The sequence below is a fragment of the Myotis lucifugus genome, unplaced genomic scaffold (assembly GCF_000147115.1).
Source record: "Myotis lucifugus unplaced genomic scaffold, Myoluc2.0 scaffold_218, whole genome shotgun sequence".
Taxonomy (NCBI): Eukaryota; Metazoa; Chordata; class Mammalia; order Chiroptera; family Vespertilionidae; genus Myotis; species Myotis lucifugus.
Genome location: NW_005871266.1, coordinates 692,798 through 714,605, shown reverse-complemented (window position 1 = coordinate 714,605; position 21,808 = coordinate 692,798). Strand labels below are relative to the sequence as shown.

General features: G+C 50.3%; 1 protein-coding gene across 8 annotated transcripts in view; it reads right to left on the bottom strand.

Moving 5' to 3' along the window:
- Positions 1-6,999: 6,999 nt before the first annotated feature.
- PPFIA1 (PTPRF interacting protein alpha 1) overlaps positions 7,000-21,808 on the bottom strand; it is a 54,324-nt gene continuing 39,515 nt past the window's right edge. For 4 of the 8 annotated variants that reach the window (XM_023761798.1, XM_023761799.1, XM_006098051.3 and 1 more), the window contains 7 exons: positions 15,669-15,844; positions 15,470-15,567; positions 13,699-13,874; positions 12,873-12,941; positions 11,956-12,121; positions 9,575-9,644; positions 7,000-8,327 (listed from right to left, as the gene is read on the bottom strand). In XM_023761798.1, coding sequence (XP_023617566.1) covers positions 9,586-9,644; positions 11,956-12,121; positions 12,873-12,941; positions 13,699-13,874; positions 15,470-15,567; positions 15,669-15,844 — 744 coding nt within the window. In that variant the 3' untranslated portion in view covers positions 7,000-8,327; positions 9,575-9,585. Of the gene's footprint in view, positions 8,328-9,574; positions 9,645-10,709; positions 11,724-11,955; positions 12,122-12,872; positions 13,031-13,698; positions 13,875-15,469; positions 15,568-15,668; positions 15,845-21,808 lie in introns of those variants that run through there. The other 4 variants (XM_023761802.1, XM_023761800.1, XM_023761801.1 and 1 more) reach the window with 4 other exon arrangements.

Below are 21,808 nucleotides of genomic sequence, written 5' to 3'. Positions count from 1 at the left end.
GATGGAGCGGGTGGGGGCCTCAGGGACTCCGGGCCTTTGTGTCCTGGGCCCAGGGACAGTCACAAGTCATCCATCAAACTGAGGGCCCGCATTTGAATTCTAATAGGAAGGGTGGGAGGCAGGGGCTGCCCTGCAGGATGAGAGCTGTCCCCACCAGGAGGGGCACACAGACCTGAGGGACACTCAGGGCTCGTGCTTGGGGGTTTCCCAGGGACCCACTCGAATCACGCCACCTGCCACAGGAAGACCGCAGTCTGCACGACCCAGAGCCGAGCGCAGTGCCTGCTGGTGTGTCAAGTAAACCACGCGGTTTACTCAAACGATCACCCACTTAATCGCTAGCCAGAAATCCCTAACTCAGATCAGGTGGCCCTCCTGCTGGGCCCCGTCACTGATTGGAGCCAGGGATGAGGGGCCCGAAAAGTCCCAGCCAAGTCCTAGCTTTCTGCCGATCAGAGACGGGGCTGGCTGTGCCCCGGGGAGTGGTGGGGCTGGGGACACCCACCTGGATGTTAGTGACATGCAGTGCACGGGTCCTCCCCCCAGCATTTCACGCCAAGGAGAGAGGCCTCAGAAAGAACCAGCCCTACAACGCCTGGATCTCGGACTCCAGCCTCCAGGATGGAGACAGTGAGTGTCTGTCATTGCAGCTGCTGGGCTGTGGTGCTTTGTTACAGCAACCTTGGCAAACGAATGCAATGATCATCTATCTATATACAGAAAAGCCTAATATGCAAAGTGTCCCCTCAGGAGTTTGACCCACCGGGAGTTTGATCGCTCGCTATAACGTGCGCTGACCACCAGGGGGCGGCGTGGAACGAAGGACCCTACCCGTGCACGGATTTTGTGCACTGGGCCTCTAGTCGATAATCAATATACAGGGGATGGAGTTTGTATGTGGGGTGATGAAAAGGTCCTGGAGATGACAGTGGTGACAGCTGCACGCAATATGAAGGTGCTTAACGTCATTGAGCTGTGCACCTAAATTGGCTAAGATGGTAACTTTGTGTTACGTACATTTTACCCCAATAAAGAGAATCAATATACAGAAATCAGTTGTTTGCATGTCAGCAGTCAAACCACTGGAAATAGAATTTGGAAACTGATACCAAAGGCATCAGAAAAGTCAAGTAATGATTAATTCAGCAGAAGATGTGTGAGGGCACTGTGGGGAAAAAGATGACATTGGAGGAAAAATAAAGATTATCACTAAAGCCCTGGCTGGGTGGCTCAATTGGTGAGAGCGTCGTCTCAGACACCAAAAGGTTGTGGGTTCCATCCCCGGTCGGGGTGTGTATGGGAGGCAACCAATTGATGTTTCTCTCTCCCTCTCTCCAAAAATCAATAAAAACATATCCTCAAGTGAGGATTGAAAAAAAAAGATTATCACGGAGAGATATACCCTGTTTATAGATGAGACGACAGTGTTAGGATGTCAGCTCTCCCAGGTTTGCTGTCCGTGACTCAGGGCAGACTTTAATGGAATGCGTCTACGTTTAACAAATAAACAGCAGCGTCTCCAGCCGCACGCAGTTAAGGACGGTCTCTGCGTTCCCGATTCACAGAGCGTCCTCACCTGCGAGCTGTCAGTGTTAACAGGCACGCGGCAAGCTGTACGCCTGGCTCCCGACCCCGAGGCGCTGCTGCTGCACCCCCTCCCCGCAGCCTGTGTGCTCGCGGTTCATCCAGGCAAACGCGAGGACGGCACTCTCTGCTTCCACAGGTATGTAGCTGACATACTTCCAAACCACAGAACCCGCGGAGCTGGGGGAGGGGGCGCGGCCGTCGGCCATTTCAGCATCGCCTGCTTTGTGGGTGGTTTGTGTCACTAAAGTGGACTGGGAAACCGGGTGTTTGCCTCTCCCTTCTGTATGCTGCTGCCCTGAGGTTGTCTCTGCATTTACAGGACGTCTTTGTGTGTGAGTGTGAGTGTGTGACGGGGACTGTGTGTGACCGAGGGTGCGGATGCGGGGGCTGCAGGGGGAGGCTGGCCGTGCCCGGCTCTGCTCCCAGGCTATGGGCAGGTCTCGCCTGGCTCAGGGCCTAGAAAACACAGTGCAGAGGGGCCCTGTGTGGTCCTTGGTGATGCACGGAGGTTGCTCTGTGGGTTCCCAGGTGTCATTGGCGGGCTTACGGCACCTTGCATGCCTTCCTGGTCGTTGTTCCAGTTTTCTGCCTCTTGTGGGACCTATTAGGACCCCGAGGGCAGGGGTTCCTGTCTGTCTGTCTGTCAATCCCCAGCCGAAATGCCAGCACCTACATCAGAGTCTGGCTCGTAGGAAGTGCCCCAAATACCTGGGGGTAAACAAGCCCATTTATCCTGTATGCCTTAGAACAGTGGTTCTGAACCTTGGCTGCACATTAGAATCACCTGGGAGTCTTTTTAAAATCCTGATTTCTGGGCCTCATCCTCCGGAAATTCTGTTTCTTTGTTACTAATGTTGTGGCCCCACTCCATCACAAAGAAACAGAATTTCCGGAGGATGAGGCCCAGAGATCAGGATTTTAAAAAGATTTCCAGGTAATTCTAATGTGCAGCTGAGGTTAAGAACCACTGCCTTAGAAGATTATCGGTTTCATCGAGTACTGATACCAATTTACAGGTATCAGTACTACACCAGGTTCTCTTTAACTTTTAAAGCCTCTGCCATTATTTTCCCTTTGTCTTTTTCATTTATCATAATTGCTTTCATTTCTTTCTCAAAACCTGGCTTTGGGTTTTATTGAGCACTTCTGTGCTTTAATTCCCTGCAGCCGGGCGACTCCCGTGCCTGACCGTTAGCTTTCGCCCTCCCTCCCCTCCCCAAAGCCTGGAGGCTATGCTGAGAGGACTCAGCAGCCTGTGGTCTAAGATGTCGTTTCCTCTTTCACCAGAAAGTTTAGGAAGTTTTAAGTGTCCTGGGAACCGACCGGACACATTCTGCGCTGTACGGGGCACGGCTGCGCTCCGTGCAGGGAGCTCGCGGGGACTGCCTGGTGGCCCTAAACAAGGTCTACCTGGCCGCTCGGGTGACCCTGTCCGGCACCCGCGTCTCGTTTTCCTTCCGCTTCGTCGGTGTCTGAGAGCGCCGTCACGACACGCCGGGTCTGTTAAGGTGGTTTCCGGTGAGGGTTTAGCTGTGCCCACACCGTGTCTTTTGGAGGATGCTACCTTTTGTCAATGTAAAATCTCCCCCTTTTTCCATCTTAATTCTGTTTTATTTACGTGTGTCTGTACATATTTATAATAGCACGGCTGTCTTCTGTGTCTGGTGGCTGCTTTCTTCTCTGTGCTGGTCTCGTCTGTCACGTCCTCCCGCCACCCACACCGACAAGGTTCTCAGTGGGATCTGGAACCCCAGCTCCTCTCTGGGGTGCTGGTAGCTGCATCCCCCCCGGCATCTGGTCTGTGCTTCCCGTTTCCAGAGGGTTTTGTCCCTGAGCCCCACGCCCCAGCCTCTGGCTGTGCGTCTGAGTTTTCCTTGTTCTGTCTCTGTCTCGGTGATAGTTGGGACTCCTGTACCCTTCAGATCCGAGCGTCCGTGTGGGGAGGTGTTTTTCTGTCGGTACTTGGAATCCGTGTCCCAGGCTGTGGGTGCAGAGCCGATCCTCCGGGAGGACGTTTACCTCCGGCAGTTTGGGGTCAGCGTGCGGGTGAGGAAACACAGACACGCGTATTTTGTTAGGGTGTTTGGATTCCCTTATGCCCCTGGAGTGGGACGCCCGGCACCCCCTCATAGGCGTCACCCACCAGGCTCCCGACTCTCCTTGGAAACCAGAGAAGTCCCTCCTAGGCTAGGTTTGAGATACACAAAACCCACACGTACACGTGTGCACGCGCACACACACACCCACACACACAATACCTGCACATATGTACCCACAGATACACCCCACAACCACAGACAGCTACACACCCACACCACATACCTGTGTCTGTACATACACCACATATGTACACTCACACGTCTGTACACTCTCAAATGTAGGCACACAGGTGCATACACTCACACGTGCATGCGCACACATTCTCAGACCTGTGCACTCACGTGCATGCACACACTCATATGTGTGCACACTCAGACATGCACACATGCCCAGTCTCACAGGTGTGCAATCACACAGGTGCACACGTGCATGCACACACTCATACGTGTGCACACTCAGACATGCACACATGCCCAGCCTCACAGGTGTGCAGTCACACAGGTGCACACACACTCACACGTGCATGCGCACACATTGTCAGACCTGTGCACTCACGTGCATGCACACACTCATACATGTGCACACAGACATGCACACATGCCCAGTCTCACAGGTGCACAATCACACAGGTGCACACATGCATGTACACTATCACAACAGCCCCAGGGTTGCAGGGTTGGCCCCTGTGCTCCTGCTGCATCCCGGATGCTGAGCCGGGGACGCCCAGTGACACCCGAGGAATGAAGGTAGAGGAACAGCTTGGCACGTGCAGGGACATAGTCTCATCCTTTCAGGAATATCGTGTGAGTTTCCACAGATGCACACGTGCTCAGCAGAGGAAACAGCTTCCTGTTGGTGGCTGAGCTGCTGGTAACCGGCCGCCTTCCAGATGGCGCCCTCTGCTGGCCCAGAGCCCCAGCGGGCCGCGCGGCCGGGGTCACTGTGGGAGTCTCGGTGCTGGGGCTGTTCTGGCCGTGCGACAACTCGCTGCCCAGACACACTGTGGACTTGGGCTGAGGCACTGAAAAGGGGGCGGCAGGAGGACTGAGCCTGCCTCTGTGGCCAGCAAGGGAGAGACCCGGCCCTGAGCACAGAGCTACCATAGCAAGTGGGGAGAGACACATGGGCACCAACTCCAGACAGAGAACCCTCGGGGGAGAGAGTCAGAGAGACAGACGGAGGCAGAGACAGAGAGAGGTAAAGAGAGACACAGATAGAAACAGGGAGAGGGAGGGAGGGACAGTGACAGAGATGGAGACAGAGGGACAGAGACAGAGAGAAGGGACCGAGAGACAGACACAGTGAGAGGGACAGAGGTAGAAAGACACACACACACACACACACACACACACACACACACACACGGAAATTGAGAGATAGGTACAGAGAGAGAGGCAGAGACAGACAGTGGAGACGGCCTTGGAGGGAACCTTCCAGAGCTGGACAGTGAAACCAAGGGGCGGATGTGAAGCAGGGAATGGGCGTGTGCGGAGCCTGACTGCCCAGTAACGTACCCAAACGGGAGGGGGGCTGGTCCCGCACTGTCCAGTGTTTGAATTGGGCTCCCGTGGTGAGACCAGGAGCCGGGGAGGCCGGATTTGTGCATCTCTCTCCACCCCTCCTTCCTTCTCAGGGGAGGGTGAGATGGAGTTAAAACGTGCTTGGGATGGAGTGGGTCCTGTCGATGGGGACGGAAGAAAACATCCTACATGAAGTTGAGGTAGGGTTAGGGTTAGGCTCTGCCCTTCAGGACCGGCTCTGCTGTTGGTGACCAGGCGAGGCCCTTCGGGACTAGGCGGGCTCTGAGGGCAGGTTGTCCCTTTGGGCTAGGCTCGGTCTTGGGGACGAGGCTTGGCCCTTGGGTAGAAGGCTCGGCTCTTCAGTGCTGGGTTGGCTCTCTGGGACTTGGCTGGCTTTTCCTAGCTTGGTTCGTCTCTCCGAGGCTCCAAGGCTAGGCTAGACTTGAAGCAAGCATCAGTCTTTTTGTTTTTGGTTAATCCTTGCCTGAGAATGTTTTTCCATTGACCTTTTAGAGAGTGGGAGAGGGAAAGACAGAGAGAAACATTGATGAGAGAAACACATTGGTTGCCTCCTGCACGAGCCCCGACCAGGGCCCAGGACGGGGAGGAGCCTGCAACCAAGGTACGTGCCCTTGGCTGGAATCGAACCCGGGACCCTTTGGTCCGCAGGCCGACGCTCTGTCCACTGAGCCAAACTGGCCAGGGCGAGATCAGTCTTTAGTGATGTCATGCAGTACACTGACACATCACAGGCTGTGTGCTTGTGTTGGCAGTGACAACCTACCGTGAGTCTGAATGGTCTGAGCATCAGACTGGCCTGCAGGGAACAGGCATTCATTCCAAACCCCTCCCCCCATTTCTTCTGACTTCCCATCATGGGCCTGTCCGAGAGCAGCAGCTGCCGTGGATTGGTTTGATTTCCGTGTACACCAGCTTTACCCGGCTTAATAAACACAGTTTCAAACCTTCCATAGTGTTCCTGTAATCAGGAGCAAAAATCCTTTCCTCAGAAGGGATTATTTCTAGGGCCGTGCAACATTCAAAAGCAGCGGTCGCCAATCTGTCAGACCTCGCGGACCACAGTGGTCTGCGGGCCGCAGGTTGGTGACCGCTGTTCAAAAAGGATCAGATCCCTTTGAGAGTCTAGAGTCCATGACCACCAAATTGACCGGGCAGTGGGGAAGCCCTGATCTCCCTTCCAGGAAAGGACCCTTAAGTGAGCCCAGTGGGCCTCAGAGCTGGAGGTTGAGAGGGCCACTGACTGTCGAGGGGGATGCGCCTGTGCAAATCGCTCCGACACAGGCTGGCTCCATGGGGTTGCTGGAGGAGCAGAGCGTGCTCAGGGCTGCGCCGGGCTCTTGGGAGCGAGGCTGGGCTCTTTGGGGTCAGCTTGGCTTTTTGGGGCTACTCTCGGCTCAGCTCTGGGAGAGTGGAGCCTGTCTCTCTACTCCTATAAGGAATCAATAAAGAACATTCTTAACGGAGCACAAGCTCTGCGGCCCCAGGTACTTACTGCCCTTTGGGACCGGCTCCAGCTGCTCGGGGCTGGGCCGGGGCTTTGTCTGTTCGGGTCTGGGCCTGCGGACTGTTGACATGAGCCCACATTTCCACTCTGCTTCAGTCCCCTGTGCCCTGGTCCTCCCAGTACTGGTTCCCCTGAGGACGGGCGAGGTCATCTCGGCCTCCAGGGCAAGGGCAGGGACCGCCTGGCCCTCCTTCGGATGACTCCTGAGCCTCCCCACTGGCTTCCGTCATAGTTTTCCAAGGGAGGACAAGGCCCAGAGCTGAGGCGCACAGGGCAGGCCACCCACGCCCACTGGCAGTGGGAAATGCTTTATTGAAAGAAAGCAATAAATAACACTGTGATAAAAAGAGATCCAAAGTGGACTGTACATACTGTTACATAATAGGGACGTTCACAAAGGGTTACTAGAAAAACAGAAGGGCCACAGCCAACTGTCCAAGTCGCTTGGAGCCGAGAGCGAATGTCGGGACACGCCATCTTCTGTCTCCGCAGCGGCTGCAGAATAAATAATGCACCGTGATCCGCACGCAGCCCCTGCTGGCTGTGCCACGTGCGATTAAAAAAGGGCCCCTGGCTACTCAGACCGTCCAAAATGGCTACATCATCAAACCTAAAAAATGCACGACTGGGTCCATTCTTTAAACAAGTTTACAAACAAATGTAAAACGATGTTCTAAGTAAGAAAAATAAGGCCTTTATTAGTTGCGCAGCATTATTCTCAGGAGCCTGTGCGTCATCTCTGCACCCAGGTCTCTGCGATGTGCGTGTGGCCGCCGTGATTGGTCCTCGTGTGGGGGTGCTGGCGCCTTCCCGGGACAGAGCCGGAGGCTCCCCACCTGCTTTTTCTTGTCCAGCAGAGAGCTGTCCCCAGCTCACGGCTCTGGCCGTCACTGAAGACGTCTCCAGTCCACAGAGACGAGGCTACAAAGCACTGAGCCGGGCCCAGGAGTTCGTAGTGTTCTGATTCGTCCTTTCAGTCCAAATGTCTCACCCAGGCATATTCTCGCAGCAGAGGAAGCATTTCTTGCTATAAAAGTATAGCAAGGTCAGTCATTAAACTCCAGCAGGGGCTGCTGGAAACGTCTGCCCATTTCACAGGGATTGTTGTGCAGCTCGGAGAGGCCACCGCACGGTGTCAGGCCAACTTCACAGACCCAGTGAAAGTCTTTTCTCTGCTGTGGCTTATTATCAAAAAATTAAACAGTGATAATTACAGTAAATGCATAATTTACAAAAGCCCTACATTTGTTCACAGGATTTTTACATACAAGCATTACAGTACATTCGTTGAAGAGACTAAAATTAGACACAGGGACAGGACTTGGTCTGAGAGGACATTTATAGCCCAGACACACATGAAAAAGTAAGTAACTGTATAAATGAAGGCATAAGTTTACATAAATATAAGAAACATTAGATTCTAAAATATTTTCTTTATGGTACTTGTGAAATTTTCACTGATTAAAAACTCTGTAATAAAATATCTCAGGTCCATATAACAAGTATTGACAGACGGAAGAGTCCATCGAGTTCTAAAAGGCCGTCTCTGCAGGGCTCACGGCTGCAGAGTCACCTGTAGAAGTAGTGTGGGTAAGCTGCAAACGAAACAGAAAGGCAGCCTTGAGACCATCCACGGGAGGCACTGCCCTCCATGCCCCACCCCCGGGCTCCCGCCTTCCCACAGCCTGCATTCCAGCTGCTCAAGAATTTGGATAAAACATCAAGGACTGTGTGTATCAGTGAGACAATTTCTTGACTGACTTTATTTTGGCACACGTCTAAAAGTTGCGAATTTTAAAAAAAGATGACAAGCCCTGATCAGTGTGGCTCAGTTGATGGAGCGTCGTCCTGTGCACCAAAAGGCCGCTGATTTGGTCCCCAGTCAGGGCACTTGCCCAGTTTCAAGCTCGATCCCCAGTAGGGGGCGTGCAGGAGGCAGTGACTGATGTTTCTTTCTCACATAGATCTCTCTCTAAAATCAATAAAAGCAGCCTGGCCAGTGTGGTTCAGTGGTTGAACATTGACCTATGAACCAGGAGGCCATGGTTGATTCCTGGTCAGGGCACATGCCTGGGTTGTGGCTTAATCCCCATTAGGGCGTGCAGGAGGCAGCCAATCAGTGGTTCTCTCTCATCATTGAGGTTTCAATCTCTCCCTCTCCCTTCCTCTCTGAAATCAATAAAAATATATTTAAAGATAAAATCAATAAAAGTGTATTAAAAAAAGTGACAAAACCAATCAAATAATCCGGCTGAGAGATGACAACCGAACGGAGCCCCTCCATCCAGCCCTCAGAGTGGTGACAAGGGCTGCCCCCCAGCCCCCCGCCCCCGGCAAGGGTATGTCCCTCAGGAACTGATCTTGGTGATGGCCATGCAATTGTTTTTAAAACCAGTCTCTACATTGAAAGGCTATCAGCAAGTGTCACAGCACGGTATAGAGTCATGAAACAATTCTTTCGGGCTTGTCACCAGGAATGTGTGTGACAGCCAGCTAGCACCAAGACCTGGGGCCACGCCGGCACACGCACAGTGTGCAGGGACCAGTGCCTGGCACTCTGAACCACCGCCAGCTAAGAGCCGGGTTCCTCTTTTCTGCTGTGTTCTGCCTCCCCACTCCGAAAAGGACGTTAGCAGACACTTAGAAGAAGCCAGCTTTCTTAGGTTTAGAGACAGCGGGAGTACATTGCTCCCTTAAAGAATGGGGACATGCTCCCGTGGCACACAGCACCAAAGCCACCTCCGTGGCGCAGAGGCCGCGCCTCTCCAGGTTGAAGGGCCTGGAGTGGGCTCTCCAGGCCTGAGCCGCCTCAGCACCGGCTGCAGGATGCTGCTCTACTCACCACAGGAGGCGTCAGCAGGAGTAAGTCCTGACTGTGGCGGAATCCAGCCTCTGCGCTCCTGACACACTGCCTGCGCGACGCCCCGGGAAGAAGCATGCAAACACAGCGTGCAGTTAGTGTGGGCGTCACACGAGGGCACTGGCACACACGCTTGCACACCTGCCACCGCGACCATGAGGGTCCCAGGGAGCCTTCCAGAGGGGGACGTGATGGGCCAGGGAATCTACGTGTCACCAACTGCGGTGCCCTAAGTGTCTCTGCGCCTCCCAAGCAGCCCTGCAGTCACTGCAAGTTAACCCCCAAACAGTGTCGCTGCATCGGTGACAATTTCACCACGTACATCTATGTGCACGCCTACTTAACGTGATGACTTTCTCCTTAAGCGTCCAGAAAAGAGAGCAACTGGATTTTCCTTTCCACCCTAAACGCTGCATCTGTAAGGAGGCGGGAAAAGCCCAGCAGTGACTGAGCTGTTACCAGTCCACTGGGGGGGGAGGCCAGAGTCCAATGCCCACCTCCCAGCACCCTCTCCGTCCCACCTGCCGAAGGATGGGCTGCTCCCCAGGGAGGCCTCAGAGCAGGAAGGGGCCCAAGGGCGTGGTTTCGGGGGGTGGCTAGAGGACAATGACTTATCGAAGGACCTGAAGCCACTGTCAGTTTCTTTGGGAAACAGTGCACACCACGGACTTTTTGGTTAAGAAGCACACTACACGGCCCAAGAGATAAGCCCCAGTTCTTCCTTGCAAATCTAAGAAATGTTCAAAAGTATGTAGCAGATATTCAAAGTTCCCAATTACAGATTTTTGGTTTTCCACCAGGAACACATTAGTAACATTCTGCTAAGGTTCCAGGAAGGATGCTAAGACAGCTGGTGCTGCTGCAGAGCATGGACAAGCTTATAAATCCTTCCAATTCCAAGTGCCAGCAAACCTGCTGCAATTCATCTTACACGCCCTCATTTCAACAGCCATTAAAACAGCCCACTTAATCAGGTTTATGCCTTAGTTACCATACAGGGTAGAAAGTCGTCTTCCCATATAACATGCTCCCTATACCTTTTCTAGAAATAGTTTTAATTCATCTAAACTCTAATCTCAATATTGCTGTTATTAAGGAAAAGGTGTAATGAGGAAAATAAGAAAGCACCCAGGCTGTTTAATAAGTCAAAGGCCAAATTAAAACTTATGAAAATTATCTGCATGCTCCTTTAAAGAAAAATGTGACTGTTTAAGAAGCTCCTGGCTTCCCCCGATAAGCATATTACTTAGAGAGACGTCGCTTTCTAACAGGAAGGCTGCCCTGAAGCCTGGCCCGCGGCTCGGTTGGCTGGAGCGCCATCCCACACGTCGAGAGGTGATGGACTCGATCCCTGGTCAGGGCACGTACGGAAGGCACCAGATTGATGTGCCTAACATCTATGTTTCTCTCTCCCTACTGACAAAATAAAAAATAATAACAATGTTCCCTACAAGCCATCCTCATTAAAAGTGTCCAGCTTAGCAAAGGCCTTATTTATATAAATGCACTTTTCTCTGATTTTTACATAGGCAAGTGAGACAAAACTTCTAAACCCACTTATGGGAAGGGCTAGTAACATGAAAAACAGTAAAACCACATCGTGCCCTTTCTAACTTCCCCAGGCCCCCACTTCAGAAACGAGAAGAGCCGTCTGTCACAGGAGCATGAACACTGACTTGTGCCGGCCACACTGAGAGCTGTATGGGGATCCCTCCTCTGGCCACTGCATCAGGCCGATGAGGAGGACCCGCTGCATGACCATGTCACAGATGGGGAAGCAGGCGCAGTGCCTGCCGTCGAGCGGGCAGAGCACAGTGGCTGCCCGAGGCCTGATTTGAGACCAGGACTCAGGGGCAGCGCAGTCAGCAGGACCGGCTCCCGTCTGGGGATGACTCCCCAGGCCCGCAAGGTCTCCATCCTTCTGTGACAGGTAGGGTCCCTGAAGGGACAGGGAAGAACAGAAAGGGAGCCCTCCCAGGGTGCAGACTGCTGTTAGGTGGACTTGGCCGTTGCCCAGTGTGGAGAGAGGTCCTGGGAGTAAGTGCTTTGGGCTGAGAGCCACCACACAGCTGCTATAGCGCATTCTAGTGCTGCCTGTCATGCCCACGTCTTCACACGCACGGATGTCCATCTACACGGAGGACACGCAGTGCTTAGCATGATGCGTTGGAAGAATATGAATATTCAACCAGACACGAACATAAATAAAACATTTCCTATTGTTAAACTTTTATAAACAGATGTTAGGATTAATTCTAAAACATTTAAGCCGGGGCATGCAACAGTACTGAAATGCCTCGTAACAGATTAAACAGGCCGTGCTCCATCCCTACCCACACTCCAGCCACCAAGCGTCCACGTACCGTCCAGCTGCATCTTCTTGGGTGGCACGGAGGGCGAGGACAGGGAGGAGGTGACCCGGAAGTTTGCAGGGAGAGTCTCTGCTGATCCAGCAGCTAAGCCACGAACGTCCTTTGGTCTAAATTTTTTTCTCCAAGAAGGTGCTCTCCTAAAGGTCTTATCATCGTCCTGGAAAGTAAAGGACAGAAGACAAAATGACTGTAAAATAAAGGACAAGGAAATAGTGGTTTTCAGCCTTTTGAAATGATGGCTGGACTCGCGGCCGCACTCTCATTCACATGCATCCCGCCCGTTCCTGACGCCCACATGCCTCGGGGACCGACTGGGAACCTGACTGAGGTGGTGGGCAGCACGGGCACCGGGGCCCTAACGGGCAGAAATCTGCACTGTCCTGGCCGCCTGGGTGACGCTCCTCCCCTCCACCACCACGAGTCACTTCTGATCTTGCAAAAATCACTTCCTAACTATGCAAGAGGACATATCTTTGTCTTAAAAATAGCCACCAAGCTGTAAGGATTCTGTCTTGTGCTGGGGTGGAGCCAGCAAGTGCTTCAAACTCAAGTTTCCTTCAGACCCGAAGACGAGAGTAATAACAGTGTGGGAATAAGTGAGTCATGGTTTAAGGAGAAATTAACATTTTTGTTTAACGTACTTCCGAAACAGTCCCCCAAATGGTCCCAACACACAGCTTATAGACTCCATTCCTAGGCTACAACCAATGTTTTATGAACATTTTTGAGGGTTATCAAAAGTTAAATAAAAAAAAACCTATCTTACTGAAAATATTAGTTTCTTAGTAGTTCATTTGTTCCTAAAGTTTTAAGAACAAAGCTTAACTTAAAGTAAACACATCGCCACACTTAGCAGAGACACAGCCTACACGCCACGAGTCCACTGAAGTCATTAGGCTGGAACTTACTTCACTGAACCGCCTGTCGGTGCCCACGACCAAGAGGTTGTTAAACTCTCTCTCCAGGACAGTGCGAGCCTGAAAGGATAAAACACTCGACTTCAGTCTCACTTGGGAGGGAGGGGTCAGCACAGCACAGCTGTTCTTTCAACCAAGAGTTTAAAAACCTTTGAAGGGAGGGAGGGGGAAAGGGAGTCAGCCGTTATATTTTCAACAATGAAGATAAAAACTAAAACAAAATAAATAAAAAACCTTTGAAAAAGCTCCGATAGCCTTGAGCCATGACAGTGACCCAAATCAGGGTTTTCCTGTGGGTTCCCAGACGGAATTCTAGGAACTGCAGTGGGAAGGGTGTGGGGGTGGTGCAGCCGGGGGAGTGCCATGGGTGGGGGCGGAGTCCTGGCCAAGCACACGCATCCTCTCAGAGGAATAAAGACTGTCCTGGCTCTCAAATGAGCCCGCGAGTCAGAAAGGACCAGGCAGGCGGCAGCGCACAGAAACGACCGCCCTCCGTCCGTCCGGCACGTGGAAGGTATGGAAGGTATTTCTCTTCCACGTAAGGGTGGATATGGATGCGACTTTCATGAGCATATGGACCTGACTGAAAACGTCCCATTATTTTATCGTAAGACTCATGCAGCAGGACATGGAAAGAGGACACAAATAATGAAGAACCAAGCCTTGCTGATCTGAACTGCCACATCCGGGTTAGGTAGGGAAAGAGCTTCTGCGCTGCTGGAGGGTTTAAGCTGTGTCTCCATTTAGGTAACTCGCTGAAGGTCCTGGTCAGGAGAGCCGAGGGGACACGGACTGAGTGAGGCCGGGCGGGCGTTACCTGGGTGTTCTGCGTGGGGATCTGCAGTAGGAGGGCCAGCACGTTGAAGTCGAAGGTTTCGTCTAAGGCCATGAGTGCCCCGTGCACCCCGCTCTCCAGGAGGTTGTTTGCGTATTCTTTCAGACCAATAGACAGGACCCAGCGAATCACGCGATCGTTGCTCCAAACAAGCACATCTGCAGGGAATAACAGGACGCAGTGACTTCAGAAGGCTGTCTGCCTCATGTGTCCCCCGAACCCAGGACCAGGGCTCCTGCATGGGCCCTGATCCTTCAGTGCCTGCCTCAGCCAAAGCTCCGCGGGCCAGGAAACACTGCTGAGTGTGCACCAGCCACTCACTGACCAGGGATCGGAAGCAAAAGGACAGACGGGAATCTGAGTGCTCACCAGGTGCCAACTCGACTCACACACAGACTTGAGAATACTTGAAACACATTCCTCCCATCACAGGAGTTGGCACCAACATGCATGCCTTGCTCACTCAACACAAACTTCCTGCTTATGATCCTGAAGCCATTTTTCTTGTCCCACTTTTAAAAGAGAGAAACGTAAAGATATTCTCCAGAATACTAGGATACTAGGAATTTGGAATTGGGGGGGGGGGGGGGGGGGAAGCAGCAGAAGATCTTACATTATGCAAAGCAATAAATTATTAAATTTGCTCTAAAAATACCTAAAATACATAGATGATCATCACTGCTTTCAAAGACAGCTTTTGTCAATTGTAAAAAGATTTAAAATGAATAGAAAAAACGAGACAGATTTACACATTTAATTTCTAAAGCCCCTTTCTGGATAAAGGACAACACACACACACACACACACACACACACACACACACACACACACAGTGTGAGTGCGGGCTTACAGTTGTTCTCATGAGTCACATCAACTCAAATACAACTAGACTATTCTTCCAATGGGCCATCACCCCCAAAACACGTTCATCTTCCATTTCTTCCTTAGTGAGAGTGGGGGACAGCAGCATTTACAGAGCCATGGGAAGGATTAAATAAATTAACCCACAAAGAAAAGCATTCTGGTCTCCCGGTCCAACATCTGCATCTTCTCACACTTCCCTACCTGTTTTCTTTTTCTTTTTTTAAATATGTTTTTATTGATTTCAGGGAGGAAGGGAGAGGGAGAGAGAGATTGAAACATCAGTGATGACACATCCCATACTGGGGTTCAAGCCCACAACTCAGGCATGTGCCCCAACCGGGAATCAAACTGTGACCTCCTGGTTCACAGGTTGACGCTCAACCACTGAGCCGCGCCAGCCGGACCCCACCTGTTTTCTATCAGAAACACCTTTGCCTTCCTTGCCATAGGAAGCTCCCATGCCAGCCTCCAGGCTCAGCTGGAATGGTAGCCCCGCACCGTTCCCCCCGCCCTGGGAGCAGGACCACCTGCTCTGTTCTGTGGCTCAAGTTCTTGAGTCAGTGGCCAGCGCAGCATTCACACCTCCATCAGGTGAGTGAAGAGCGGGCTCTTGCCCACCCTGCTCAGCGGTCCTGAAAGTAGTGGGAAGGTACCTATGTCCCCCCAACAGGAAAGGCTGAGTCAGAGGGAGAACGCGCACCTCGATGCACCCAACCACAGACTAAGGATGCACAAGCTTCTCCGGCCGCAGCGGGACCTTGAAAAGCCCTCTTCTCCCACCCTCTCTGTGATGACTCCAGGCTCATCTTCCCCACTCAGAGCCTTTCCTGATTTTTTTTAAATATGGGAAGCAGAGACATGCTAAGTCAATTAGACATGAGGTACTAGCCTTTTACTTCATTCTGGCTTTCTTCTCTTTTCCTTTCCAGTTCTTTTCGGTCATAATTTAACCTTCGCAGGCACATAATTCCGCACTGGAAACTGTTTCTATTTATTAAAAAAAAATAAAAATTATAAATAAATAAAAAAGAAAGAAATGGCAACAGTCACAAGTCAGCCAAGCAATAAGCACTCCGGCAACGACGTGCCTGTGGAAGCTGTCGACCATCTTCAGCTGCCCCCGCAGGTCCTTCTTGGTCAGGTGGTCCAGCATGCGCGCGTCCACCAGGCACTCCATGAAGTAGCTGCGGTACTGCGGGAGGCCCAGGCTGGGCAGCCACTCGTTGCCGATCCACTCGTGGTTCATGTCCCCGTACGCCAGCGTCTGCTTTCAATAATTGAGTACAATCAGTTCAGAAAAAACCCAGGAAAGAGGTCACAAGAACAGTTTCAATAATCTTTACACGGGATGTTCAGTCTATGACATTCCCAAAGGCTGAACACTAAGTACATCATTCTCCTTTATAATTCCAAAACCATTTGCTCTCCTGTTAACTACCTTAAAATGTTAGTAAAACTTTATACAAAGGAATTATACCAATAAAAATCTATGACTCATTTGTTTATAAATTGAATCTATTTACCGAACTACAAGAGAACTGTAGCTGACTACATATTATCTTTCTGGAATACGTTTTATGTGTAATAACATAAAACCAAAGAATGACCATGACTCATGAACAAGTTTGAAGGACCTACCCACCTGTACTCATTAAGTAATCTCCACTGGCTTTAATTTTAATACTTTGCTTCCTAAATTTTCTTAAAACCTGTTAATTTCAAAATCAGTTAGAAAAGTGAATAAAATTGTTTTAAAAGAATAGATAAAAGAGCTGATTGGTCTGAAAGGAAAAACAGACACACACACAGGCCCACTCTCAGTTCATCACCCTCTACCTCAGGCCGTGGATGCCTCCAGTACCAAGCCCCCGACCTAATGGGCATGTCACAGCGCACTCCACAGCTACAAGGGCATATGGAGCATTCTTCACGACAGACAGAGCTCAATTTACACACAGAGAATGAAATCATAAAATGTGCTCCGACCTCAAAAGAATTAAATTAGAAATCGATAATAAAAAGGTAAATGAAAACTCCTGAATATTTGGAAAGCAGCATACTTCTAATAACCCATGTGTCAAAGAAGAAATCATAAGAGGAATGAGAAAATGTATTAAACTGAATGAGTGAAAACACAATATATTCAAAAAGTATGGGACACAGCTAAAGCAGTGCCTTGAGGGAAATTAATAGTATAAATACTTATGATATAATTGAGGAAAGGTCACAAATCAATAATCTAAGATTCTACCTGAAAAACCTTGAAAAGAACAAATGAAATCAGAAGGAAGGAAATGAAGCAGAACGAAGAAAAGAAAAAGAGCAGAAACCAATGAAACAGAAACCAGAAAAATAATTAAAAATAAAATAAAACTAAAATCTGTTTCTTCATAACTATCAATAAAATTGTCTATCCGCGACCCCTGAAAATACAGCCTGCATATCAGATATTTACATGACGATTCATAACAGGAGCAAAATTACAGTGATGAAGTAGCAACGAAAATAATTTTATGGTTGGGGGTCACCACAACATGAGGAACTGTATTAAAGGGTCGCGGCATTAGGAAGGTTGAGAACCACTGGACCCTTCACCAGAGTACTAAAACAAAACAAAACAAAACAAAAGACATTACCAATATTAAGAATGAAAGGGGATAAAGGTTCATATCCTATAGACATTGAAAGAATAATAAGGGAAAATTGTGAATAACTTTAAGCAACTCAGACAATCTATGAAAGCCACTGAGTAAGAAGTGTATGACCTCTATCTATTAGAACTTTTTTGTAGTTACAAACCTTTTCACAACCAAAATCTCTGTCCTAAATGGCTTCACAGGTGAATCCTACCTAACATTTATGAAAAAAGAGGAATTCTATAGACTATTTCAAAAAAGTGAAGAAGAAATGCCTAACTCATTCTACGAGGCCAGCATTGTCCTGACATTGAACCCAGACAAATGAATGTATTACAAGAAAACTACAGACCAATATCCCTCAGAGACACAGATGCAAAACTCCATGTAAAACATTAGCACAGCAAATCAGTAATATATTAAGTCATGAAATAGGACAAGTGGGGTTTTTCTCGAGAACTTAAATTTGGGCCAACATTTGAAAATCAATGAAATTCACCATATTAATGGACTGAAGAGAAAAACCACATCTGAAAGATGAGGGGAGGCATTTGACAAAATTCACCATTCCTTTAGGGGAGTCTCAGCGTTCTGAGTGGAGGAACCCGCCTCGATCTGATGAAGGGCCTCTACCAAACACACAGCGCTGACACCCCTCCACGGGGAAGACTACACGCTCCTCCCCTGGTCAGGTCAGAGTAAGGAAGTTATGCAAAGCTGTGCGGCAGCTCCTAGCCACTGTGACAATCAAGCATGTAACTGGTGAGAAGAGAACATCTTTATTGGTAGGAGACCTAACAACCCCAGAAATGAATCTATAAGACAGCTGTTACAACTAAAGAGTCCAGTCAAGTTGCAGGATACAAGGTAAAGATATGAAAATGAACTGTATTTCCAAACACTAGAAATGAACTGGAAATGGAAATTTTAGAAATGCCATTCACAATGCCATGAATCGCCACGGACGCCTTGGGTAAATCTAACAGAATAGGTGCAAGCTTTGTCCAGAGAAGAAAGGAGCACATTGTGTGCAGTATGTGACACACGCCAGAGAGAGACACTGGGGTGCTTCAGCCCAAGACCAAACTAACCCTCAGGATGCTGCAGGGATCCCTGGACACAGCAATTCTACCTCCCACCATGTTGTTTTGAAAATATGGTCTCTAAGCTATTATTTATTCCAACCAAGCTGAAAGGAATGACTCCAACTCCAACAAGAATGCTCAAATTCTAACAGAAAAAAGTTTTACTATTTGCTCTAAACAACCATGAGTGAGAAATACAGACTTTTTTGGACACTGTCACAATATCATGTTTTTCTCAGTCTTTCAAGCCTCACTTTCATCTCAGACACTTAGAGCATGGATATCTGGTACTGCTTTCTTGCTTGCTGAGTATGTAATTCTTAAATTGACACAAAATGCAAAGAAACTTCTAAACAGAAAATTCTATGGAAGCAGAACCTTCCTTATTCTCATCTACGCACTCTAGTCTAGTTACTTCCTCCTGGTCAGTGATGTGCGCTCCTGGGAGTACCGGCTCATCCCAGGGAGACCCACATCTCCTGGGCTGCCATCACAGGTTTCTGAGAAATGCACGCAGCAGGGTCTCGTGGTCAGAGAATGTGGGCGACAGGAGACAGCCACAGCACAGGGTCTGTCTTCCCATCATTGGAATGATCACAAATTCAATTCAGACCTTTGAGCTCTGTAGATCGGGGCGCTGGGAGGGCCCAGGCCGTCCTGTCCCCTGCTGCGTCTGGAAGCAGCAGTCTCGCGGGTGGACACACTGATGCTGCCTGCCCAAAGGCTGCATCTTGACATGTTCTTCCCCCAGTGCCCATGGGCACCTCGAACTTTCCCGGCTGCACAGCTGCCGCCGTGGGGCAGCATGGGGTGGGCACCGAACGACTCCTGCGCTTGGCAGCACCCGGACCCGCCTCCCCTTCCTCTCATCTAAAAGCCCAGTGGCCTTGGCTCACGCCGAAGACCGCATACTGGCTAATTCTGGCGTCATCAGCACAGCTCGCCCTGCTTACATTTCCACAGCAAAGAGCAAGTGTTCAGCTTATTTAATTTATACATCGTGCCTCTGATGCAGGGATTTCCTATGGCAGAGCTCTGCTTCTCACTATAAAGTTCAGTGACATGTAAGGAACTATGAAACGCACCCTTTTTAATTCTAGTGGTCACTAGTGACCCTGTGAAGGTGGACAGGGCATTTACCTGAGAAGCAGCCAGCCCATAGGTGGGGGCGGGGAGCTCAGGGAATCCTGCTCGAGCTCCCCTCTTTTGTTTAGGAAGTGGATGTAACTGGCTTTATTTTAAGGGGACCAATAGGAGAAACAGGAGTGTCAACCATCAACTGTAATTAGGAAAATTCTCATTTAAAATTATTGTTTTTCAGATACACAATCTCCAGATCCGTGCGCAATGCCTTTAAGGAGGCCTCGGGAGAAAAGGCCTGCCCACACCTCCCGGCTCCAAGGTGCTGCTGAAATGCACAGCACACGGCAGTGCTGGCGGACTCAGGAGGGAAGGCACTGCTAGCACAGCTGCAAACCAGCTGGGACAAAGCTCGCTGGAGCTGAAGAACCGGGAAGTTGAAAAATCCAGATGTACACTAAGCGAGAAGAGGCTGAACTGAGGTTTCCATAGGAGGAAAGCTGTAAGTTCACACAGTGTAAGAAAGTACCCACACAGACTCAGAGGTGAGCCTCTGAACCTACTTATTTATCAGAAGGGTTTTCCCATCAGCAGGTCTTATAACTACAGTGACCCTGTTGGGGACTGAATATCTAATCTCAGGAGCTGCGGAGTCCACAGGACTTTGCATAAAGGCCACACGTCATGCAAAGTGATCTATGTTCATGAGAGTGAACCACTGTGTCCCTACGAGAAAGCTGAGAAATGTTCAAAATTGTCCATGAGACATCCTCTCTGCACTCTTGAATCCTATACTTGGCTTTGACTGATGCTTTTAAATCATTAACATTATCATGATTAAATTAAGATGTTAAAAATGTCAAGAAAAGTAAATTACAAGTTTTCATACGCCAATTCTTTTTGTTGCTGTACATATAGTGAAGAATAGATTATAGAAAGTCTCCAACCTGAGCCCAGCTTCCCTCCTCATCCTCCTGATGTTACGTGGTTAGGGATGCAAGAGAACATACACATACGGTTAGTACTGTGAGCTTAGGAACGCAAAACAGTGAACGCGGGCAGTGCAGCTTCACCAAGGGAGAGCTCAAACAGCACAAGCATCATGCAAAACGCATGCACGACCCACACGCCCTCTGCATGCAAGGAGCAGGCGTCCATGCCCAGCGCACCCACTGAGGAGGAAACTCGGGTCGGGCCCTCACATTGGGGGTTAAACTGAGGTCTCCCCTCAAGAGAAAGGAATTCAATCTAAACAGAGCTGGTCTACCAACTTTAAGTTCATGACAAAAAAAATCTAAAAGAAGATAAAATACGAATTCTATTGCACACATTTAACCCAGACCTAAAAGAAATATGCATCGGGAACAATATGATGTGGAGGACACCTTGTCCCTGCTCTGAACGGGATGCCCTGAGGAACACGAGCCCGGGCGGGACTGACCGTGCGTGGCGTGGCGGCGAGCGTCTCCATCTCTTCGTGCGTTAACCAGACATTTCCTGTGGTCTAGGGTGACCCCATGACCACGCCCATCCAGGATAAGGGGAGCAGTGACAAGAAGGAAAGGTGGCAGACACGTAAGCCACAGGCGCGTAAGAGCAGGCGAGGCAAAGCGTGTCCTTTTCACCTTCATGTTAGATGTCCACATGGAAGTAACATTTTACCACCAGCTCTCCCCGTTTACAGAGTAGCCACACCTCACTGACACTGTGCTGTCAACAGCAGGAGAGCAGCCCACGCCTTCCAGGTGTACCTGCCACGCTTACCACCTGAGGTTCGTGACAGGCACAGAGGAAACAGGTCATACTCCTGAGAGCTGTGACTGACTGTCGATTCAATAGATTGAGCGCAGTCTGACCGACAGCACAAAGGGCACAGCACAAAAGCAGGCTTCCGTTATGGGAAGACGGTCCTCAGCAGGGGCCCGCTGAGAGTGGCCTCCCACCTGGAGAACCTCGTGTGGGGGCACCAGGAGGCTGGGAGCAGGGCTGTGTCCACAGAACAGCCCCCTCCCCTCAGCTGGTCTAGGAACAGGCCCTAGCCCCGGGATCCTCAGGGAACAGCTGCCCTGGTCTTGGGGTGCAGGGAAGGCTCCCCCAAGGGAGGTGTGCTCTCACTGCCTACTCAGGAGCTGTCTTTGTCATGAAAAACTGGGGAACCACCGGCCCCTTCCTTTCTAGAAAGGCCACTGAGGTGAACTGGGACAAGCCCACGGGACAAGAGCATCTGGGCAGCAGCTGAGACAGGGGTGCTGTTCACCCCACCTTCCCTACGAAACAAAACCAACACACGCGTTCTTGACTCACTGTGAGGAGCAGCTACGCGTCCGAATCGGGCCTTGGCCTCCACTCAGACGAGTGTCTATGCGGCTCTGAGGGGCCTGACCAGGTCCTCTCTCCAGAGCAGACTCAGAGCAGAGAGGCCCGGAG